Genomic DNA, 23,060 nt, shown 5'->3' on the forward strand with positions numbered 1-23,060 from the left:
GCTCCAGGATCTCCTCAGCTCCGGGATCTCCTCAGCTCTGGGATCTCCTCAGCTCCGGGATCTCCTCAGCTCCGGGATCTCCTCAGCTCCGGGATCTCCACAGCTCCGGCTCTCCCTCATTCCAGACCCTTCTCCCCGCTCCGGGCTCTCCTCCCGGTGTTTTCGGCACTGCCGTGGCCGCTCCCTCCCGGTGCGGATCCTCCCATCCCGCTTCCCGCACGCTCCGCGATTTCCCCAGGAAATCTCCAGTTTCGATTTTGCCCAAAACCCGCCCCAAAACCCGCCCCAATCCCGCCCTAAATCCGCTAAAACCCACCCTAAACCCGCCCAAAACCCGCCCCAGACCCGGCTAAACCGGCCCTAAACCCGCACCAAACCCGCTCAAGGATTTGGGCGGGTTTAGGGCGGGATTGGGGCGGGTTTTGGGCGGGTTTTGGGCAGAATCGAAACTGGAGATTTCCTGGGGAAATCGCGGAGCGTGCGGGAAGCGGGATGGGAGGATCCGCACCGGGAGGGAGCGGCCACGGCAGTGCCGGGAGCAGCGGGAGGAGAGCCCGGAGCGGGGAGAAGGGTCTGGAATGAGGGAGAGCCGGAGCTGAGGAGATCCCGGAGCTGAGGAGATCCCGGAGCTGAGGAGATCCTGGAGCTGAGGAGATCCCGGAGCTGAGGAGATCCCGGAGCTGAGGAGATCCTAGAGCTGAGGAGATCCTGGAGCTGAGGAGATCCCGGAGCTGAGGAGATCCTGGAGCTGAGGAGATCCCGGAGCTGAGGAGATCCTGAACTGAGGAGATCCTGGGGCTGAGGAGATCCTGGAGCTGAGGAGATCCCAGAGCTGAGGAGATCCCGGAGCTGAGGAGATCCCGGAGCTGAGGAGATCCCGGAGCTGAGGAGATCCCGGAGCTGAGAGGATCCCACACCTCAGTGGATCCCGAGCCAGGATGGCAGGAGAATGGGGCCAGAAGGTTTTGAATTTCCGGATCTCCAACAAGACCCGGGACACCACCCTGAAGTACCTCAGGTGAGGACGGGGGGACATCAGAGGGACCCTCGGGGTGCTGGGAGGGGCAGCTCCAGGTGGGATCTTCATCCTGGGCTGGGATCATCTCCAGGGGTCAGGATTGCCTCCAGAATTTGGGATCATCTCCAGGTGTCGGGATCATCTCCACGTGTGGAGATCATCTCCAGAGGTTGGGATCATCTCCAGGGTTTGGGATCATCACCAGGGCTTGGGATCATCTCCAGGTTTTGGGATCATCTCGAGGGTTTTGGGATCATCTCGAGGAGTCTGGGATCATCTCCAGGCCTTGTTCCACCTCCCAGTGCTCCCAGCACCTCCCAGTGACCCCACCCCACCTCACGCCGACCCCACCCCTCCTTTTCCCCCGCCCAGATCCAAGATCAACTGCAACATCTCCGAGTTCTCCCACCTCTCCTCGGTGCTGCCCTGTGGCCGCTCCGACTCCGGCCACCTCCTGAGCCACTCCAACGCCCTGGGCCTCGGCTGGCTCGTGGTCTACGAGGCCGACTCCTTCACCTTGGCCATCTTCTTCTTCCTCCTCCGCAAGAAGCCGAGCCCCGCCCCAAAAATGCTGCAGCTGGAGCTGTCCCTGGACAAGGCTCACCTCGATTTTAGGGAAACCTTTGCCCGCATGACCTTGCAGCAGGATCCCTTCGACCACGAGAAGACCTCCGTGTCCTGGGCCGACTTTTCCGGCCGCAGCGAGGTGTGTGTCCGGCTGGGCGCCGGCCACTACAAGGTGACGGCCGCCGCGTCCGGCGACTCGATCCCCCTGCTCGAGGTGGAGCTGGAGGAGCGGGCGGCGCTGGGAACGGCCCCCGTGGGATCCTCCAGGGCACCGCGGGCGTCTCTAGAGCCCCGTAAGCACCGTCAGAACCCCACGGGCGCCTCCGGGATCCTGTAGGCACCTCTAGAACTTTGTAGGAACATCTAGAACCTTGTAGGCACCTCTAGAACTCAGTCAAAATGGTCAGAACCCCACATGAACATCCAGAAACCCACAGGCGCCTCTGGGATCCTGTAGGCACCTCTAGAACTTTGTAGGAACATCTAGAAACTTGTAGGCACCTCTAGAACTCAATCAAAATGGTCAGAACCCCACATGAACATCCAGAAACCCACAGGTTCCTCTGGGATCCTGTAGGCACCTCTAGAACTTTGTAGGAACATCTAGAACCTTGCCGGCACCTCTGGAACCTTGTAGGCACCTCTGGAACCCCATTGAAATGGTCAGAACCCCACACGAACGTCTAGAACCTCGTAGGCACCTCTAGAACTCAAACGGAATGGTCAGAACCCGACATGAACATCCAGAACCCCACAGGCACATCTGGAATCCTGCAGGCGCCTCTAGAACTTTGTAGGAACATCTAGAAACTTGTAGGCACCTCTAGAACCTTGCAGACCTCTCTAGAACCCCATCAAAAATTGTCAGAATCCCACACAAACATCCAGAACCCCGTAGGCACCCCCAGGACATTTTAGGATCATCTAGAACCTTGCAGGCACCTCTAGAACCCCATAGAGACCTCCAGAACCCCACAGATGCTTTGAGAACCCTGGAGACACCCATAAAACCTTCTATGACACTCAAGAACCCCACGGACACCTCTAGAACTTTGCAGGACCTTTTAGAACCCTAAAGACGTCTCCAGAACCTTGTAGGACCTTCTAGAACCTTGGAGGTGTCTCCAGAACCTTGTAGGACCATCCAGAACCCTGGAGATGACTCCAGAACCTTGTAGGACCATCCAGAACCCATAACCACATCCAGAACCCCGCACAGACCTGAGGAACCTCAGCAGAACCTCGCGGGCACCAGGAGAACCTCAGAGAAACTTCCAGAACCTTCTGGACACCCCTGGACCCTCACGGACACCCCGGGGTTGGGGCGACCCCGTCCCCCTCGCTGGATTTTGGGTTCTCACCCCAAATTTTCTCTCTTTTTTTTGGTGTTTCGCAGTAAAATTGGGAATTTTTGAGCTCCCCCTTCAAAAAATTTGGGGTTGATTTTGGGGATTTGGGGTCTGGGGTGGGAGGGTGGGGGTGGGGAAATTTGGGATCAGGGGGAATGTGGGAATTGCCGGATCCGGGAAGAAAATTTGGGGTGGGGAGGGGAAGTTTGGGATTCCCAATTTTTGTCCCTCCCAAACCTCAAAATTCCCAATTTTTTACCCTCCAAAACCCCAGAATTCCCAATTTTGGTCCCTCCCAAACCCCAAAATTCCCAATTTTTGCCAAAATTCCCAATTTTTGACCCTCCAAACTTCAAAATTTCCAATTTTTGACCCTCCCAGGGCCCAAAATTCCCAATTTTTGCCCCTCCCAAACCCCAAAATTCCCAATTTTTGTAAAATTCCCAATTTTTGACCCGCCCAAACCTTGAAATTCCCAATTTTTGCCAAAATTCCCAATTTTTCACCCTCCCAAACCTCTAAATTCCCAATTTTTGCCCCTTCCAAGACCCCAAAATTCCCAATTTTTACCCTCCCAGACCCCAAAATTCTCCATTTTTTACTCTCCCATACATCAAAATTCCCAATTTTAGCCAAAATTCCCAATTATGCCCCTCCCAAACCCCCAAATTCCAAATTTTTGTCAAAATTCCCACTTTTTAACCCCCCAAAAACCCCAAAATTCCAATTTTTGACCACGTGGGTGAAGTGCAAAAATTCTTTTATTCAACAAAGCAAAAAAAACCCAAAAGGGGAGGGGCCCAAAATTTGGGCTTTTTTGGGGGGGGGTCTCCCCAAATTTTGGGGACTCCCCCCATGGGAATCCTGATTTGGGGGGTCCCTTTGTGGTTTTGGGGTGATTTTGGGGGATTTTGAGGAATATTTTTGGGGTATTTTTGATTTTTTGGAAGGTTTTTGGGGTTTTCACCCCAAATTTTTGGGGTTTCCACCCCAAATGTTGGGGTCCTCACCCCGAATTTGGGGTCCCCCCTAGATGAGGTCCATCAGGATGTTCTCCTCCATCTCCTGGGGGTCTGCAGACCCTGATTTGGGGTGGTTTGGGGTTTTTTGGGTTTTTTTGTGGGGATTTTTGGGATATTTTTGAATTTTTTAGGGTTTTTTGGGGTTTTCACCCCAAATTTTGGGGTCCTCACCCCGAATTTGAGGTCCCCCCTAGATGAGGTCCATCAGCATGTCCCACTCCATCTCCTGGGGGTCTGCAGACCCTGATTTTGGGGGTTCCCGTTGTGTTTTTGGGGTGATTTTGGCGGTTTTTGGGATATTTTTGTGTTTTTTAGGGTTTTTTGGGGTTTTCACCCCAAATTTTGGGGTCCTCACCCCGACTTTGCGGTCCCCCCTAGATGAGGTCCATCAGCATGTCCACCTCCACCTTCCATCAGCATGTCCACCTCCACCTCCTGAGCGTCTGCAGACCCTGATTTGGGCGACTCCCTTTGCATTTTTGGGGTGATTTTGGGGGTTTTTGGGATATTTTTGTATTTTTTAGGGTTTTTCTGGGGTTTTCACCCCAAATTTTGGGGGTCCTGACCCCGACTTTGGGGTCCCCCCTAGATGAGGTCCATCAGGAAGTCCTCCTCCATCACGCTGGGGGTCTGCACGGGCTGGAGCCCCCCGGGGGGACGGGGGCCCCGCGGGGCCGGGGGGCAGCAGCATCTGCCCTGGGGGGGCACAGGGGGGGTCAGGGGGGACCCCCAAAACCACCCGGGGGTCAGGGGGGGACCCCAAAACCAGCCGGGGGTCAGGGGGGGTCAGGGGGGACCCCAAAACCACCCGGGGGGGGCTCAGGGGGGGACCCCAAAACCACCCGGGGGGGGGCTCAGGGGTGGTTTTGGGGTCCCAGGTTTGGGGTTTTGGGGTTCCCAGGGATTTGGGGTTTCTGGGGTGGTTTTTGGGGTCCCAGGGGTGGGTTTTTGGGAGTTCCCTGGGGAGTTTTTTGGGATCCACAGGGGTGGTTTTTGGGGGTTCCCTGGGGAGGTTTTTGGGATCCCAGGCGTGGTTTTGGGGGGTCCCAGGGTGATTTTGGGGTTCCTGGGTGATTTTGGGGGGTCCCAGATTTGGGTTTTGGGGTTCCACGAGTGATTTTGGGGGTCCCAGGGGGTGGTTTTGGGGGTCCCAGGGGTGTTTTTGGGGTTCCCAGCAAAATTTTGGGGTTTCTGGGGGGGGTTTTGGGGTCCCAGGGAGTGATTTTGGGGGTCCCAGATTTGGGTTTGGGGGTCCCAGGGGTGGTTTTGGGGTTCCTGGGGTGATTTTGGGGCATCCCAGTGGGGTTTTGGGGGTCCCAGGAGTGGTTTTGGGGTTCCCAGGGAATTTGGGGTGTGAGAATGGGTTTTGGGGGGCCCCGGGGGTGGTTTTTGGGGTCTCAGGAGTGGTTTTGGGGTTCTTCTGGGGTGGTTTTTGGGGTTCCCAGGGGATTTGGGGTCCCAGGTTTGGGTTTTGGGGTTCCCCCAGGGGATTTGGGGTCCCAGGAGTGATTTTTGGGATCCCAGGGGTGGTTTTTGGGGTTCCCAGGGGATTTGGGGACCCAGGTTTGGGTTTTGGGGTCCCCAGGGGATTTTGGGATCTCAGGAGTGGTTTTGGGGGGTCCCCAGGAGTGGTTTTGGGGTTCCCCAGGATGGTTTTTTTTTTGGTTTCCCACTGTATTTTTGGGCTGTTTTTTTTTGTTTTCCCAGACGATTTTTGGGCTGGTTTTTTTTGTGTTTCCCACTGAATTTTTTGGGTTTTTTTTTGGGGGGGTTTCCAGCGTATTTTTGGGTCCTTTTTGGGGTTTTTCACTCACCTGGCATGGGCGCCCGCGGCCCCCCCAGCTGCCCCGGCCAGGGCTGCCCCGGGGGGGGGGTGCAGCAGGGGCAGCTGCCCCCCCCCCCGCCCCCAGGGCCTGGTGGGGAGGGGGCAGCAGGGGCTGGGCCTGGGGGGGTCCCGGGGGGGGCTGCAGGTGGTGCAGGGGCTGCGCCGGGGGGGGGGACCCCACCTTGGGGCTGGGGGGGGGACAGGGAGGGGTCAGGGGTGCGCCCCAAAAATCAACAACCCTGCCCCCAGACCCCCCCCAACTCAAAAAAAAATTAATTTAATTCCTACCCCACAGTTAAATTTTTAGAGACCCCCCCCCAAAATTACTTCAGGAATTCCGCCAAAAATTCTCTCCCCACACCCCTTAAATTTTTAGAGCCCCTCCCCAAAAAGATTCCAGCCCCAAATTCCTCCAGGAAATCCCCCAAAAATTCTCCCCCACCCCTCAAATTTTTAGAGCCCCCCCAAAAAAATTCCAGCCCCCAAATTCCTCCAGGAAAATCCCCAAAAATTCCCTCCACCCCAAAAAATTCCAGCCCCAAATTTCCCCTAAAACTCCCCCACCCACTCAAATTTTTTAGAGCTGCCCCCTTCCCCAAAATTCCTTTAGGAAACCCCCCCAAAATTCTCCCCCAACCCTCAAATTTTTAGAGCCCCCCCCCAAAAAATTCCAGCCCCAAATTCCTCCAGGAAACCCCCCCCAAAATTAAATTCTACCCCCAGTTTTAGAGCCCTCCCCCCCAAAAAAAAATTCCAGCCCCAAATCCCTCCTAAAACTCCCCCACCCATCAATTTTTTAAAGCCCCCCCCAAAAAAAATTCCAGCCCCAAATTCCTCCAGAAAATTCCCAAAAATTCTCCCACCCCTCAAATTTTTAGAGACCCCCCTTCCCCAAAATTACTTCAGAAATTCCCCCAAAAATTCTCTCCCCACCCCAAAAAAATTTTAGAGCCCCCCCCCCAAAAAAATTCCAGCCCCAAATTCCTCCAGAAAATTCCCAAAATTCTCCTCACCCTAAAAAATTCCAGCCTTAAATTCCTCCTAAAACTCCCCCACCCCTCAAATGTTTAAAGGCCCCCCCCAAAAAATTCCAGCCCCAAATTCCTCCAGGAAACCCCTAAAAATTCTCCCCACCCCAAAAAAATTTTAGAGCCCCCCCAAAAAAATTCCAGCCCCAAATCCCTCCTAAAACTCCCCCCCAAATCCCAATTTTGCGACCCCCCTCAAATCCCAATTTCCCCCCTCAATAAATTATCTTGGGGGGGGGGGGGGGTCCCTGATTTTTGGGGGTCCCAATTTTGGGGGAAATCCCCATTTTTTGGGGGTCTTTTTGGGGGGATTTTTGGGGTTTTTTTGGGGATTTTTGGGGTTTTTTGGGGTTTTTTTGGGGGGTCACTCACCGGCTGCTGGCTGAGCAGGAGGCTCCCGAAGTTGGGGGTTGGCCCCCGGATTTTGGGGGGCGCAGCAGGGCCCCCCCCCCCGGCCTGGGTGGGCTGGGGGGGTCCAGCCTGGGGGGGTCCGGGTTTTGGGGGGCTGGGGGGGTGGTGCAGGGGCTGCGGGGGGGGGTTGGGGGGGCTGTGGTTGTTGTGGGGGGGGAAAAAAAAAGGGAATGTTGGAAAATCACCCCAAAATGAGACCCACAAAATGTTCTAGGACCTCAAAATGTCTAAAAAATCCCAAAATTCATTAAGGCGCCTCTCTAAGATATCAAAAAAAAAACCCTCAAACCCAGCCAAAATCCCCCAAAATCATCCAAACCCAACCAGGGTCCCCCCAAAATTCATGCAGGACCCCTCAAATCACCCCAAAATTCATCCAAGCCAATCCCCAACCCATCCAGGAGCCCCCAAAATCATCCAGAGTCCCCCACAAAATCCCCAAAATTCATGCAGGACCCCTCAAATCACCCCAAAATTCATCCAACCCTGCCCCTCGACCCATCCAGAAGCCCCCAAAATCATCCAGGACTCCCCAAACCCAACCAGGGTCCCCCCAAAATTCATGCAGGACCCCTCAAATCACCCCAAAATTGCTCCAAGCCAACCCCAACCCATCCAGGAGCCCCCAAAATCATCCAGGACTCCCCAAATCCAACCAGGGTCCCCCAAAACCCCTCCCAGACCCCCAAAAATTCATGCAGGACCCCTCAAATCACCCCAAAATTCCTCCAACCCAATCCCCAACCCATCCAGGAGCCCCCAAAATCACCCAGGACTCCCCAAACCCAAACAGGGTCCCCCCAAAATTCATGCAGGACCCCTTGAATCACCCCAAAATTAATCCAATCCCACCCCCCAACCCATCCAGGACCCCTCAAGCCCCTCTAGGACCCCCAAAAATGTCCCAAAACCCCCAAAAGTCTCCCAGACCAGGCTCTGCTGCCGCTGCTGCTCCTCCATGATCCCGACCTGCGCCAGGCCTGGGCTCACCTGGGTGAGGGAGTACAAAGCCTAAATCCATCTCAAATTCCACAAAAACCACCCCAAAATTCCATAAAAACCATCTCAAGTGGAAATGTGGGGGGGGAAAAGGGTGGGAAAGGTGACGGGAAAAGGATGAGAAATGTTAGGGGAGAAAAGGATGAGAAATGTGAGGGAAATGGGAGGGGAAAAAGAGGGGAAATGTGAGGGGAAAATGGCAGAAATTTGAGGGGAAAACAGGTGAAACATGGGGGGAAATGGTGGTAAAATGTGAGGGGAAAAGGGTGGGAAACATGAGGGGAAAAAGGATGGGAAATGTGAGGGAGAAAGAGAGGGAAACATGAGGGGAAAAAAGGCGGGAAAGGTGAGGGGGGAAAAGGATGGGAAATGTAAAGGGGAAAAAGGGTGGGAAACACGAGGGAGAAAAGAAACATGAAGGGAGAAAAGGGCGAGAAACTTGAGGTGAAAAAGGGTGGGAAATGTAAAGTGAAAGATGAGGGAAACGTGAGGGGAAAAAGGGGGAAAATGTGAGGGGAGAAAAGGGCGGGAAACGTGAGGGGAAAAAAGGGGTGGTAAATGTGAGGAGAAAAAGCTAAAAAAAAAATTAAAAAAGCTGAAAAAAGGGCAGGAGAAGGAAGGCAGGAAACAGGTAGGGACAAAAAGGAGACATGAGGGGAATAAGAGCGGAAAATGTGAGGGGAGAAAGGGTGGGAAACGTCTGGGGAAAAGGGAGATGTGAGGGGGGGAAAGGATGGGAAATGTAAAGGGAAAAAGGGTGGGAAACAGGTAGGGAAAAAAGAAATGTGAGGGGAGAAAAGGATGAGAAACATGAGGGGGAAGGGGCAGAAAACGTGAAGGGAAAGAGGCAGGAAACGTGAGGGGAAAAAGGAAATTGTGAGAGGAGAAAAGGGCGGGAAACGTGAGGGGAAAAAGGAAATTGTGAGGGGAGAAAAGGGCGGGAAACGTGAGGGGAAAAAGAGCGGGAAACGTGAGGGGAAAAAAGGGGTGGTAAATGTGAGGAGAAAAAGATGAAAAAAAGGAAAAAAAGCTAAAAAAAGAGCAGGAGAAGGAGCTGAAAACAGAAGAGAAGGAAGGCAGGAAACAGGTAGGGACAAAAAAGAAACATGAGGGGAATAAAAGTGGGAGATGTGAGGGGAGAAAGGGTGGGAAACGTCAGGGGAAAAGGGAAATGTGAGGGGGGAAAAGGGCGTGAAAGGTGAGGGGGAAAAGATGGGAAATTTCAAGGGGAAAGGGTGGGAAACAGGTAGAGAAAAAGGAAATGTGAGGGGAGAAAATGCAGGAAATGTGAGGGGAAAGAGGAGGGAAACATGAGGGGAAAAAGGGGGAAAATGTGAGGGGAGAAAAGGGCGGGAAACGTGAGGGGGAAAAAAGAATGGAAAACGTGAGGAGAAAAAAAGTATAGGAAACAAGGCTGAAAACATAAGAGGAGAAAGAAAACAAGAAACAGGTAGGAACAAAAAGGTGGGAGACATGAAAAACCCAACCCAAGTTTTTCCCACAGAAACAACCTCAAATCTCACAAAAATCACCCCAAATCCCACAAAAAACACCCCAAATCCCACAAAAACCACCCCAAATCCCACAAAAAAACACCCCAAATCCCAGAAAAAAACCACAGCAAATCCCATAAAAACCACCTCAAATCCCACAGAAACCACCTCAATTCCCACAAAAACCACCCCAAATCCCACAAAAAACACCCCAAATCCCTCAAAAACCACCTCAAATCCCACAAAAAACACCTCAAATCCCACAAAAACCACCCCAAATTCCCCCTTACCTGTGGCTGCACCCCCGAGGTCACAGGGAGGGTCCCCGGCTGCTTGGGCAGGAATGGGGGAGCCCCAGGAACAGGGGCTGAGCCCCCCAGCTGTGGGAACAAGAAAATTTGGGGTGTTTTGGGGACAGCAGAGAGACCCCAAAAAGAGTGGGGGGCAGAAATGACCCCCAAGAAAGGGATGGGGGTGTTGAAGGGGGAGAAAAACCCCATAAAATGGGGCAGCAAAGACACTCCCAAAATGGGGTTTGGGAGGCACTTGGGGGAATCAAGCTATAAGGGGTTAAAAAGGTGCAGGGAAAGGAGTAAAAAATGGGATTTTGTGGGGTTAAAATGGGAAAAATGGGGTTTAGGGGGTCCCAGGAGGCCCAGGTACTCCTGGTAGGGCCTCTTCCTTGATCTGAGGGGAAATGGGGTTAAAAATGGGGAAAACTGAAATAAAATGAGTGGAAAATGGGATTTTGGGATGTTAAAAGGGAAAAAAATTGGCTTAAAAGGTGGGGAAATGGGGTTTAGGGGTTCTAGGTGACCCAGGCCCAAGCCTGGACCTCCTGGTAGGGCCTTTTCCTTGATCTGAGGGGAAAATGGGATTAAACATGGGGAAAATAGATAAAAATGGGTAAAAATAGGTAAAATAAGGGGATTTGGTTGTATTAAAATGGGGTTTAATGAGAAAAATTTGGGTTAAAGGTGGGAAAAATGGAGTTTAGGAGTCCTAGCTGGCCCAGGCCAAAGCCCAGGTCCTGCTGGTAGGGCCTCTTCCTTGATCTGAGGGGAAAATGGGATTAAAAATGGGGAAAATAGATAAAAATGGGTAAAAATAGGTAAAATAATGGGATTTAGCAGTGTTAAAATGGGGTTTAATGAGAAAAATTTGGGTTAAAGGTGGGAAAAATGGAGTTTAGGAGTCCTGGCCAAAAGCCCAGGTGCTCCTGGTAGGGCCTCTTCCTTGATCTGAGGGGAAAATGGGATTAAAAATGGGGAAAATAGATAAAAATGGGTAAAAATAGGTAAAATAATGGGATTTAGCAGTGTTAAAATGGGGTTTAATGAGAAAAATTTGGGTTAAAGGTGGGAAAAATGGGGTTTTAGGAGTCCCAGGCTAAAGCCCAGGTTCTTCTGGTAGGGCCTCTTCATTGATTTGAGGGGAAAATGGGATTAAAAATGGGAAAAATAGGGAAAATGGGATTAAAAATGAGAAAAACGGGACAAAATGGATTAAAAATTGGTAAAGGAATGGGATTTGGGGGGTTAAAATGGAATTAAGGAGGAAAAAATGGGGTTTAGGGCTCCCAGGTGGCCCAGGCCGAAGCCCAGCTCCTCCTGGTAGACGTCCTCCTCAATCTGAAGAGAAAATGGGGTTAAAAATGGGAAAAACTGAGAAAAATGAGAGAAAAATGAGATTTTGGGGGGGTTAAAGTAGGAAAAATGGGATTTAGGGGGTTAAAATGGGGTTAAAGAGGGAAGATTCCACCAAAAATGGGGTTTAGGGCTCCCAGGTGGCCCAGGCCAAAGCCCAGCTCCTCCCGGTAGGCGTCCTCCTCAATCTGAAGAGAAAATGGGGTTAAAAATGGGAAAAACTGAGAAAAATTAGAGAAAAATGAGAGAAAAATGAGATTTTGGGGGGGTTAAAGGAGGAAAAATGGGGTTTGGGGGGTTAAAATGGGGTTAAAGAGGGAAGATTCCACCAAAAAAGGATCTGGAAGGAATGGATGAACTCTGTAGGATTTTGGGGGTGTTTTGGGGGTATTTTGGGGTGTTTTTGGGGCCTCACCCCTCGCTGCTGGTCCATCTTGTGCTGCTGCACCTGCTTGTGGTTGGTGATGACCTGGCGGATGCCGTTGACGAAGCCGCTCTGGTCGTTGGGGATCAAACCCATGAAAATTTTCTTTTTGGACGAGTAGAGCAGCATCAAAACCCGCACCTCACACGGGGCCGTGTGTGGGAAGTGCACGCAGCCAGCCTGGATCAGGGAATGGCAACCAAATGTCATAAAATGTCATAAAATGGCGTCAAAATGTCACAAAATGGCGTCAAAATGTCATAAAATGGCGTCAAAATGGCCCCAAAATGTCATAAAATGGTGGAAAAATGCCCTAAAATGGCGCAAAAATGGCCCCAAAATGCCATAAAAGGGTGGAAAAATGACTTAAAGTGGCACCAAAATGTCATAAAATGGTGCAAAAATGACATAAAATGTGACCAAAATTGTACAATATGGCGCCAAAATAGCATCAAAATTGTGTCAAAATGGCCAAAAAATGTCACCAAAATGGTGTCAAAATGGCCAAAAAATGGCCCCAAAATAACTCCAAAATTGAGCCAAACTGGCACCAAAATGGCCCCAAAATGGCCCCAAAATGGTGTCAAAGTGCCATAAAATGGCGCCAAAATGGCCCCAAAATGTCGTCAATGGCCCCAAAATGTCATAAAATGGTGCAAAATTGACATAAAATGGGACCAAAATGGCACCAAAATGGCATCAAAATGGCAAAATGGCAACAAAATGGCCAAAAATGGCCAAAATATGGCACCAAAATGGTGTCAAAATGGCCAAAATATGGCCACAAAATGTCATAAAATGGTGGGAAAACAACATAAAATGGCACCAAAATGTCATAGAATGGTGCAAAAATGACATAAAATGGGACAAAAATGGCACCAAAATGGTGTCAAAATTACACCAAAATGGTGCCAAAACAGCTGCAAAATGACATCAAAAAGGTGCCAAAATGGTAAAATTTGGCACCAAAATGGCATCAAAATGGCACCAGAAACCACCCCAAATCCCACCAAAAAAACCCCAAACCCACAAAAAATTTGGGGACTCTCCAGGTGATTTTGGGATCCTGAGGGTGATTTTTGAGTTTTTCCAGGTGATTTTTGGGTTTTTCAGGGTGATTTTGGGGTTTTTCCACGTGCTTTTGGGGTTTTTCAGGGTGATTTTGGGTTTTCCCAGGTGGTTTTGGGATCCTGAGAGTGATTTTTGGGTTTTTAAGGGTGATTTTGGGGTTTTTCAGGGTGATTTTTGGGTTTTTCCAGGTGATTTTGGGGTTTTTCCACGTGCTTTTTGGGTTTTTCAGGGTGATTTTGGGGTTTTTCCAGGTGATTTTGGGTTTTTCCATGGGTTTTGGGGTCCCCAGGAGTTTTGGGGTGCTTACGAAGCCGTTGCCCATGATCCTGTAGAGCCCCTTGAGCGACTCCAGGTCCTTGTTGGTGAAATGGAACTGAACCATGCGGGAATTGCGGAAAAGGGGGCCCAGGGTGGTCTGGGGGGGCCACAAAACGGGGTCAGGACCCCCAAAAATCCTAAAAAAGCACCTCACAAAACCAACAAATTCCAAAATCCAAAAAAAACCCACCCGAAATCCCACAAAAAAACCCCCAAATCCCACAAAACCACCCTAAATCCCACCCAAAAATCCCAAATCCAACTAAAAAACGACCCCAAATCCCACAAATCCCACCCCAAATTCCACTAAAAAACCCCAAATCTTACAAAACCACCCCAAATCCCACAAAAAACCCCCAAAATCCCCCCCAAAAAAACCCAAATCCCACCAAAAAATCCCCCAAATCCCACAAAAAAACCCACAAATCCAACTGAAAAAAACCGAAATCCCCCAAATCCCACCCCAAATCCCACTGAAAGAAACCCAAATCCCACAAAAAAACCCCAAATCCCACCCCAAATTAAACTAAAAAAACCCCAAATCTTACAAAACTACCCCAAATCCCACAAGAAAAACCCAAATCCCACAAAAAAAACCAAATCCCCCTCAAAAAAACCCCAAATCCCACAAAAAAACCCCCAAATCCCACAAAAAAAAACCAAATCCCCCTCAAAAAAACCCCAAATCCCACAAGAAACCCCAAATCCCACCAAAAAACCCCAAATCCCACAAAAAAAACCCACCAAATCCCAAAAAACCACCCCAAATATCACAAAAATCCACCCCAAAGTCCCAAAAAAATCCCAAATCCCACAAAAAAACCCCCAAATCTTACAAAACCACCCCAAATCCCACAAAAAAACCCAAATCCAAGTAAAAAAGACCCCAAATCCCACAAAAAAGACCCCAAATCCACAAAAAAACCCCCAAATCCCACTAAAAAAAAACCAAATCCCACAAAAAAACCCCAAACCCCACCAGGAGCTGCTGTGGGATGAGCTGCATGATCAACTTTTGGGGCCACTGATCCGTTTTCCTGGGAAAAAGGGAAAAAATGGGAAAAAAGGGGAAAAAAGGGAAAAAGGGGAAAAAATGGGGAAAAAGGGGGAAAAAAGGGAAAAAATGGGAAAAAAGGGGGTGAGTTTGGGGTTTCCCCCATTCCAGGACCCCCAAAATCCCCCAAATTTTCCCAAAATCCCCCAAATTTCCCCCAAAAATCCCTCAAAATTCCCCAAATTCTCCCCAAAATCCCCTCCCACTCCACAAAAATGAATTTTTATCTCCTTTTACCACCCCAAAATGACCTAAAATCCCCCAAATTCCCCCAAGACCCCCTCTGGACCCCAAAAATCCCTCAAATTATCCCAAAATCCTCCAAATTTCCCCCAAAAATCCCTCAAATTTTCCCCAAAATCTCCCAAATTTTCCCAAATTTCCCCCAAAATCTCCCCAAAATCCCCTTCCACTCCACAAAAATGAATTTTTATCTCCTTTTACCCCCACAAAATGCCCTAAAATCCCCCAAATTCATCCCAATTTCCCCCAAGACCCCCTCAGGACCCCCAAATTTTCCCAAAATCCCCCGAATTTCCCCCAAAAAATCCCTCAAATTTTCCCCAAATCCCCCAAATTTCCCCCAAAATCCCCTCCCACTCCACAAAAATGAATTTTTATCTCCTTTTACCACCCCAAAATGCCCCTAAATCTGCCCAAATTCCCCCAAGACTCCCTCAGGAACCCCAAAACCCCCCAAATTTTCCCAAAATCCCCCAAGTTCTCCCCAAAATCCCCTCCCACTCCACAAACACGAATTTTTATCCCCTTTTACCCCCACAAAATGAACTAAAACCCCCCAAAATGCCCCTAAAATCCCCCAAATTCACCCCAAAACCCCCCAAAATTTTCCCCAAACTCCCCAAATTTTCCCAAACTCCCCGAATTTTCCCAAAATGCCCCAAATTTTCCCCAAAAATCCCTCAAAATCCCCTCCCACTCCACAAAATTGAATTTTTATCCCCTTTTACCCCCACAAAATGCCCTAAAATCCCCCAAAATGCCCCTAAAATCCCCCAAATTCACCCCAAAACCCCCCAAATTTTCCCAAATTTTCCCCAAACTCCCCGAATTTTCCCAAAATCCCCCGAATTTGCCCCAAGCTCACAGGTTCTCCCCGGCGTTGACGTAGACCTGGCAGGGCAGGGAGCGCGTCAGCTTCGTGCTCGAGTCCACCAGGGCAGGTTTGGGTTTCTGGGGGGAAATTTGGGAAATTTGGGGTCACACCAAAAATTTGGGGTCCAAAATGGGATTTTGGGAGGTCAGAGAAAAAATTTGGGGCCCAAAATGGGAATTTGGGGGGTCAGGAGAAAGATTTGGGGTCCAAAATGGGAAATTTGGGGGTCACACCAAAAATTTGGGGTCTAAAATGGGAATTTGGGGGGTCAGGGGAAAGATTTGGGGTCCAAAATGGGAAATTTGGGGGGTCAGGAGAAAGATTTGGGGTCCAAAATGGGAAATTTGGGGGTCACACCAAAAATTTGGGGTCTAAAATGGGATTTTGGGGGATCAGGGAAAAGATTCAGGGTCCCACGAGGGAATTTGGGGGGGTCACACCAAAAATTTGGGGTCCAAAATGGGATTTTGGGGGGTCAGAGGAAAGATTTGGGGTCAAGTACCCCCAAAACCCCCCCAAAATCCCCCCAAATCCCCCCCAAAATCCCCCAGGACCCACCCCAAATCCCTCCAATCCCCCCCAAATCTCCCCCAAAATCCCCGCAAAATCCCCCCAAAGACCCCAAAATCCCCCCCAAATACGCCCAAACTCACCCAAATTCTCCCCAAAATCCCCGTGAAGCCCCCTCCCCACCTCCTGCCACTCGAGCACGCCGCTCCAGGCCAGCACTTTGTTGCCCCCAAACCCCCCCAAATACCCCCCAAACTCACTCAAATGCCCCCAAACCCCCCCAAATCCCACCCAGCACCCCCCAAATCCCCCAGGACCCCCTCAAACCCCCCCAAATCCCCCCAGGACCCCCTCAAACCCCCCCAAATCACCCCAAAATCCCCCCCAGGACCCCCAGGACCCCCCAGGACCCCCTTGAAGCCCCCTCCCCACCTCCTGCCACTCGAGCACGCCGCTCCAGGCCAGCAGGACCCCCCAAATCCCACCCAGCACCCCCCAAAATCCCCCCAAACCCCCCTTAGCCCCCTGCCCACCTCCTGCCACTCGAGCACGCCGCTCCAGGCCAGCACTTTGTTCCCCCCAAACCCCCCCAAATCCCCAGCACCCCCCAGGACCCCCTCAAACCCTCCCAAATCACCCCAAATCCCACCCAGGGACCCCCCAAAATCCCCCAGGACCCCCTGAATCCCCCCCAAAGACCCCCAGCACCCAAATCCCCCCCAGATCTCCCCCAAATCCCCTCGAAACACCCCAAAATCCCCCTAAACTCACCCAAATTCGTCCCAAAATCCCCCAAAATCCCACCCAGGACCCCCCAAACCCCCCGAAGCCCCCTGCCCACCTCCTGCCACTCGAGCACGCCGCTCCAGGCCAGCACTTTGTTCCCCCCAATCCCCCCCAAATCCCCCCAGCACCCCCCAAACCCCCCCAAATCACCCCAAAATCCCACCCAGGACCCCCCAGGACCCCCAAAATCCCCCCAAAGACCCCTCAAATCCCCCAGGCCCCCCCAAATCTCCCCCAAATCCCCCCAAAGACCCCCCAGCACCCCAAATCCCCCCCCAAATCCCCCCCAAGACTCCCAAAATCCCCCCCAAATCCCCCCCAAACCCCCAAAATCCCCCAAACCCCCCAAATCCCACCAGGACCCCCCAGGACCCCCCACATCCCCCCCAAAATCCCCCCAGGACCCCCCGAAGCCCCCTCCCCACCTCCTGCCACTTGAGCATGCCGCTCCAGGCCAGCACTTTGTTCCCCCAAACCCCCCCAAATCACCCCAAAATCCCACCCAGGCCCCCCCAAATCTCCCCCAAATCCCCCCAAAGACCCCCCAGCACCCCAAATCCCCCCCCAAATCCCCCCCAAGACTCCCAAAATCCCCCCCAAATCCCCCCCAAGACCTCCCAAATCTCCCCCAAATCCCCTCGAAACACCTCAAAATCCCCCCAAATCCCCCCAAAACCCCCCCAAACTCACTCAAAACCCCCCAAATTCTCCCCAAAATCCCCCCAGGACCCCCCAAAATCCCCCCAAACCCCCCCAAATCCCCCTCCCCACCTCCTGCCACTCGAGCACGCCGCTCCAGGCCAGCACTTTGTTCCCCCCAATCCCCCCAAATCCCCCCAGGACCCCCCCAAACCCCCCAAATCCCACCCAGCACCCCTCAAACCCCCCCACATCCCCCCAAAATCCCACCCAGGACCCCCTTAAAGCCCCCTGCCCACCTCCTGCCACTCGAGCACGCCGCTCCAGGCCAGCACTTTGTTCCCCAAAAATCCCCCCCGGACCCCCCAAAATACCCCCAAATCCCCCTCAAATCCCCCCCAAATCCCCCCAAATCCCACCCAGGACCCCCCAAATCCCCCCCAAATCCCCCCAAAATCCCCCCAGGACCCCCCAAAATCCCCCCCGAAGCCCCCTGCCCACCTCCTGCCACTCGAGCACGCCGCTCCAGGCCAGCACTTTGTTGCCCCCAAATCCCCCCAAAACCCCCCCAAATCCCCCCAGGACCCCCTCAAACCCCCCCAAAATCCCCCAAAATCCCACCCAGGACCCCCCAAAACCCCCCCAAATCCCCCTCAAATCCCCCCCTAAACCCCTCCAAACTCACCCAAATCTCCCCAACCCCCCCCAGGACCCCCCAAAGACCCCCCAAATTCCCCCCAAGACCTCCCAAACCCCCCCAAAACCCCCCCAAACCCCTCCCAGGACCCCCCAAATCCCCCAAATCACCCCAAATCCCACCCAGGACCCCCCGAAGCCCCCTCCCCACCTCCTGCCACTCGAGCACGCCGCTCCAGGCCAGCACTTTGTTGCCCCAAATCCCCCCAAAACCCCCCAAATCCCCCCAAAACCCCCCAAATCCCCTCAGGACCCCCTCAAACCCCCCCAAAATCCCACCCAGGACCCCCCAAATCTCCCCAAATCCCCCCCAAACCCCCTTGAAGCCCCCTGCCCACCTCCTGCCACTCGAGCACGCCGCTCCAGGCCAGCACTTTGTTCCCCCCAATACCCCCCAAATCCCACCCAGCACCCCCCAAACCCCCCCAAATCACCCCAAAATCCCCCCTGGGACCCCCAGGACCCCCCAGGACCCCCCAAAATCCCCCCAGGACCCCCCGAAGCCCCCTCCCCACCTCCTGCCACTCGAGCACGCCGCTCCAAGCCAGCACTTTGTTCCCCCCAAATCCCACCCAAATCCCCCCCAAACACCCCAAAATCCACCTCAAATCCCCCAAAATCTCCCCAAAATCCCCCCCAGGACCCCCCAGGACCCCCCCGAAGCCCCCTGCCCACCTCCTGCCACTCGAGCACGCCGCTCCAGGCCGGCACTTTGTTGCCCCCAAACGTCCCCAAAACCCCCCCAAATCCCCCCAGGACCCCCCAAACCCCCCCAAATCACCCCAAAATCCCACCCAGCACCCCCCAAATCCCCCCAAACCCCCCCAGGACCCCCTGAATCCCCCCCAAATTCCCCCCAAGACCTCCCAAACCCCCCCAAAATCCCCTCAAAACACCCCCCAGGACCCCCCCAAACCCCCCCCAAATCCCCCCCAAACCCCCCAAAATCCCCCCAAACCCCCCAAATCCCACCAGGACCCCCCAGGACCCCCCACATCCCCCCCAAAATCCCCCCAGGACCCCCCGAAGCCCCCTCCCCACCTCCTGCCACTTGAGCACGCCGCTCCAGGCCAGCACTTTGTTCCCCCAAACCCCCCCAAATCACCCCAAAATCCCACCCAGGCCCCCCCAAATCTCCCCCAAATCCCCCCCAAAGACCCCCCAGCACCCCAAATCCCCCCCCAAATCCCCCCGAAGACTCCCAAAATCCCCCCCAAATCCCCCCCAAGACCTCCCAAATCCCCCCCAAATCCCCCCCAAGACCTCCCAAATCCCCCCCAAATCCCCTCGAAACACCTCAAAATCCCCCCAAACCCCCCCAAAACCCCCCCAAATCCCACCCAGCACCCCCCAAACCCCCCATATCACCCCAAAATCCCCCCCAGGACCCCCCAAAGCCCCCTCCCCACCTCCTGCCACTCAAGCACGCCGCTCCAGGCCAGCATTTTGTTCCCCCAAATCCCACCCAAATCCCCCCCAAACACCCCAAAATCCCCCTCAAATCCCCCAAAATCTCCCCAAAATCCCACCCAGGACCCCCCAGGACCCCCCGAAGCCCCCTCCCCACCTCCTGCCACTCAAGCACGCCGCTCCAGGCCGGCACTTTGTTGCCCCCAAACCTCCCCAAAACCCCCCAAATCCCCTCAAAACACCCCCCAGGACCCCCCCAAACCCCCCCAAATCCCACCCAGGACCCCCCCAGGACCCCCCACATCCCCCCCAAAATCCCCCAAAATGCCCCCAAATCCCACCCAGGACCCCCAGGACCCCCCAAAATCCCCTCAAATCCCCCCAAAGACCCCTCAAATCCCCCCAGGACCCCCCAAATCTCCCCCAAATCCCCCCCAAAGACCCCCCAGCACCCCAAAATCCCCCCAAACCCCCCCAAAATCCCCCCCAAATCCCCCCAAACCCCCCTGAAGCCCCCTGCCCACCTCCTGCCACTCGAGCACGCCGCTCCAGGCCAGCACTTTGTTCCCCCCAAATCCCCCCAAACACCCCAGAACCCCCCCAAATCACCCCAAAATCCCACCCAGCACCCCCCAAATCTCCCCAAAATCCCCCCAGGACCCCCCCCAAATCCCCCTGCCCACCTCCTGCCACTCGAGCACGCCGCTCCAGGCCAGCACTTTGTTGCCCCCAAATCCCCCCAAAACCCCCCCAAATCCCCCCCAAACTCACTCAAATGCCCCCAAATCCCCCCAAAATCCCCCCCAGGACCCCCCAAATCCCCCCAAACCCCCCGAAGCCCCCTGCCCACCTCCTGCCACTCGAGCACGCCGCTCCAGGCCAGCACTTTGTTGCCCACCGCCTGCTGGGCTCCGGCCAGGGGGGGACCCCCCAGTTGTGGGGTCGGGTTTTGGGGGGGGCCCCGAGCTGGGGGGGCCCCCGCCGGCCTGGGGGGGGAGGGGAGAGTGAGCTGGGAGGGACCCCCGGGTATTGCAGACCCCCCCCAAATAAAATAGAGGGGGGAGGGGAGACCCCCCACCCGAAAAAAAGGGAAAAAATTAAAAATAGGGGGGGAAATTGAGCCAAAAATGGGGGGAAAATATAAAAAAAAATAATGGGGTTAAAGGTAAAAAAATGGGGTAAAAAATTTTAAAAATGGGGGGAAAATTGAAAAAAAAATTGGGTTAAAATTTAAAAGTATGGGGTTAAAATTAAAAAAAATGGGGTTAAAGTTAAAAAAAATGGGATTAGAATAAGAAGAAATGGGGTTAAAGTTAAAAAATGGGGGGGAAATTGAAAATATGGGGTAAAAATTTTTTAAAAATGGGGTTAAAATTTAAAAAATGGGGTTAAAATTAAAAAAATGGGGTAAAAATTAAAAAAAATGGGGTTAAAGTTAAAAAATGGGTTAAAATTTAAAAATATGGGACTAAAATAAAAAGAAATGGGGATAAAATTAAAATAAAGGGGGTTAAAGTCAAAAAAGAGGGGGAAAATTGAAAAATGGGGTTAAAATGTAAAAAATGGGGTTAAAATTAAAAAAAAAATGGGGATAAAATTTTAAAAATGGGGTTAAAATAAAAATAAATGGGATTAAAATTTTAAAAAATGGGAATGAGATTTTACTGCCCCCCACAAAATGACATTTTACCCCCAAAAAAAGATATTTTACGCCCCAAAAATGATATTTTACCCCAAAAAAATGCAATTTTACCATACCAAAATGAATTTTTACCCCCCAAAAATGAAATTTAACCCCCCCAAATGACATTTAACCCCCCCAAAATGACATTTTGCCCCGAAAAAAAATAAAATTTCCCCCCCCCCAAAATGACATTTCCCCCCCAAAATGACACTTTACCCCCAAAAATTCAAATTTTACCCCCCAAAATGACATTTAACCCCCCCAAATAACATTTAACCCCCCCAAAATAACATTTACCCCCCCAAAATGACACTTTACCCCCACAAATTTACATTTTACCCCCCCAAAAAATAAGATTTTCCCCCAAAAAATGCAATTTTACCCCTAAAAAAAAATAAAATTTCCCCAAAAATTCAAATTTTACCCCCCTAAAAAAAAAAATAAAATTTCCCCAAAAATTCAAATTTTACCCCCCCAAAAAAATAAAATTTCCCCAAAAATTTAAATTTTACCCCCCCCAAAATGACATTTAACCCCCCCAAAATGACATTTTACCCCTAAAAACGACATTTAACCCCCCCAAAATAACATTTACCCCCCCAAAATGACACTTTACCCCCACAAATTTAAATTTTACCCCCCCAAAATGCAATTTTCCCCCCAAAATGCAATTCCCCAACGCAAATTGAATATTTATCCCCCCAAAAAATGCAATTTTCCCCCCAGAAATTTAAATTTTACCCCCAAAAAAATTCAAATTTTACCCCCCAAAATAACATTTACCCCCCCAAAAAATAAAATTTCCCCAAAAATTTAAATTTTAACCCCCCCAAAATGACACTTTACCCCCCAAAATGACAATTTACCCCCAAAAATTTGAATTTTACCCCCCCAAAATGACATTTAACCCCCCCAAAAATGACATTATACCCCCACAAATTTAAATTTTACCCCCCCAAATGACATTTCCCTCCCAAACAATTCAAATTTACCCCCTAAAAATTCAAATTTTACCCCCAAAATAACATTTTATCCCCCCCAAAATGACATTTTACCCCCAGAAATTCAAATTTTACCCCCCCAAAACGACATTTTACCCCCCCAAAAAATAAAATTTCCCCAAAAATTCAAATTTTACCCCCCCAAAAAATAAAATTTCCCCAAAAACTTAAATTTTACCCCCCCCAAAATGACATTTTACCCCCAGAAATTTAAATTTTACCCCCCAAAATAACATTTACCCCCCACAAAATGACACTTTACCCCCAAAAATTCAAATTTTACCCCAAAAAATGACATTTAACCCCCCCAAATGACATTTTACCCCAAAAAATTTAAATTTTACCCCCCCAAAATGCATTTTTACCCCCAGAAATTCAAATTTTACCTCCCAAAATTACATTTATCCCACCCAAAAATGCAATTTTCCCCCCAGAAATTTAAATTTTACCCAAAAAACATTCAAATTTTACCCCCCAAAACGACATTTTACCCCCCCAAAAAATAAAATTTCCCCCAAAAAATTTAAATTTTACCCCCCCAAAAAATAAAATTTCCCCAAAAATTTAAATTTTACCCCCCAAAAAAAATAAAATTCCCCCAAAAATTTAAATTTTATCCCCCCAAAAAAATAAAATTTCCCCAAAAACTTAAATTTTACCCCCCCAAAATGACATTTTACCCCCAGAAATTCAAATTTCCCCCCCCAAAATGACATTTAACCCCCCCAAAATGACACTTTACCCCGAAAAATTTAAATTTTAACCCCCCCAAATAACATTTTACCCCCCAAAAATGACATTTTACCCCCAGAAATTCAAATTTTACCTCCCAAAATTACATTTATCCCCCCCAAAAATGCAATTTTCCCCCCAGAAATTTAAATTTTACCCAAAAAACATTCAAATTTTACCCCCCAAAACGACATTTTACCCCCCCAAAAAATAAAATTTCCCCAAAAATTTAAATTTTACCCCCCAAAAAAATAAAATTT

General features: G+C 51.1%; 2 protein-coding genes across 4 annotated transcripts; one reads left to right on the forward strand and one right to left on the reverse strand.

Moving 5' to 3' along the window:
- The first annotated feature begins 760 nt into the window (after window positions 1–760).
- Window positions 761–3,015, forward strand: LOC135292147 (uncharacterized). Of its 3 annotated transcripts, none has more exons than XR_010354656.1 (4): window positions 761–1,018; window positions 1,391–1,955; window positions 2,016–2,046; window positions 2,167–3,015. XR_010354656.1 is itself a non-coding variant. In XM_064406381.1 (4 exons), exons 1-2 carry the CDS (start codon window positions 939–941, stop codon window positions 1,920–1,922), a joined length of 612 nt encoding a protein of 203 aa, XP_064262451.1. In that variant the 5' UTR covers window positions 761–938; the 3' UTR covers window positions 1,923–1,955; window positions 2,016–2,026; window positions 2,207–3,015. The 3 variants fall into 3 exon arrangements, 2 of the variants coding, with proteins under 2 accessions (XP_064262451.1, XP_064262450.1); XM_064406381.1 differs by having other exon boundaries at window positions 2,016–2,026; window positions 2,207–3,015; XM_064406380.1 differs by having other exon boundaries at window positions 1,391–3,015.
- A 1,378-nt stretch (window positions 3,016–4,393) lies between these two features.
- On the reverse strand, window positions 4,394–20,542 carry LOC135292141 (mediator of RNA polymerase II transcription subunit 25-like; the record flags this gene model as incomplete). Its single annotated transcript, XM_064406371.1, has 10 exons — window positions 4,394–4,652; window positions 5,771–5,969; window positions 7,182–7,430; window positions 8,092–8,210; window positions 10,003–10,092; window positions 11,774–11,962; window positions 13,161–13,268; window positions 14,151–14,208; window positions 15,334–15,419; window positions 20,234–20,542. Coding segments are annotated over 10 exons (1,518 nt in total), but the record flags the coding sequence as incomplete, so codon positions are not given.
- Between the last annotated feature and the right edge of the window lie 2,518 nt (window positions 20,543–23,060).

The sequence above is a fragment of the Passer domesticus genome, unplaced genomic scaffold (assembly GCF_036417665.1).
Source record: "Passer domesticus isolate bPasDom1 unplaced genomic scaffold, bPasDom1.hap1 HAP1_SCAFFOLD_219, whole genome shotgun sequence".
Taxonomy (NCBI): domain Eukaryota; kingdom Metazoa; phylum Chordata; class Aves; order Passeriformes; family Passeridae; genus Passer; species Passer domesticus.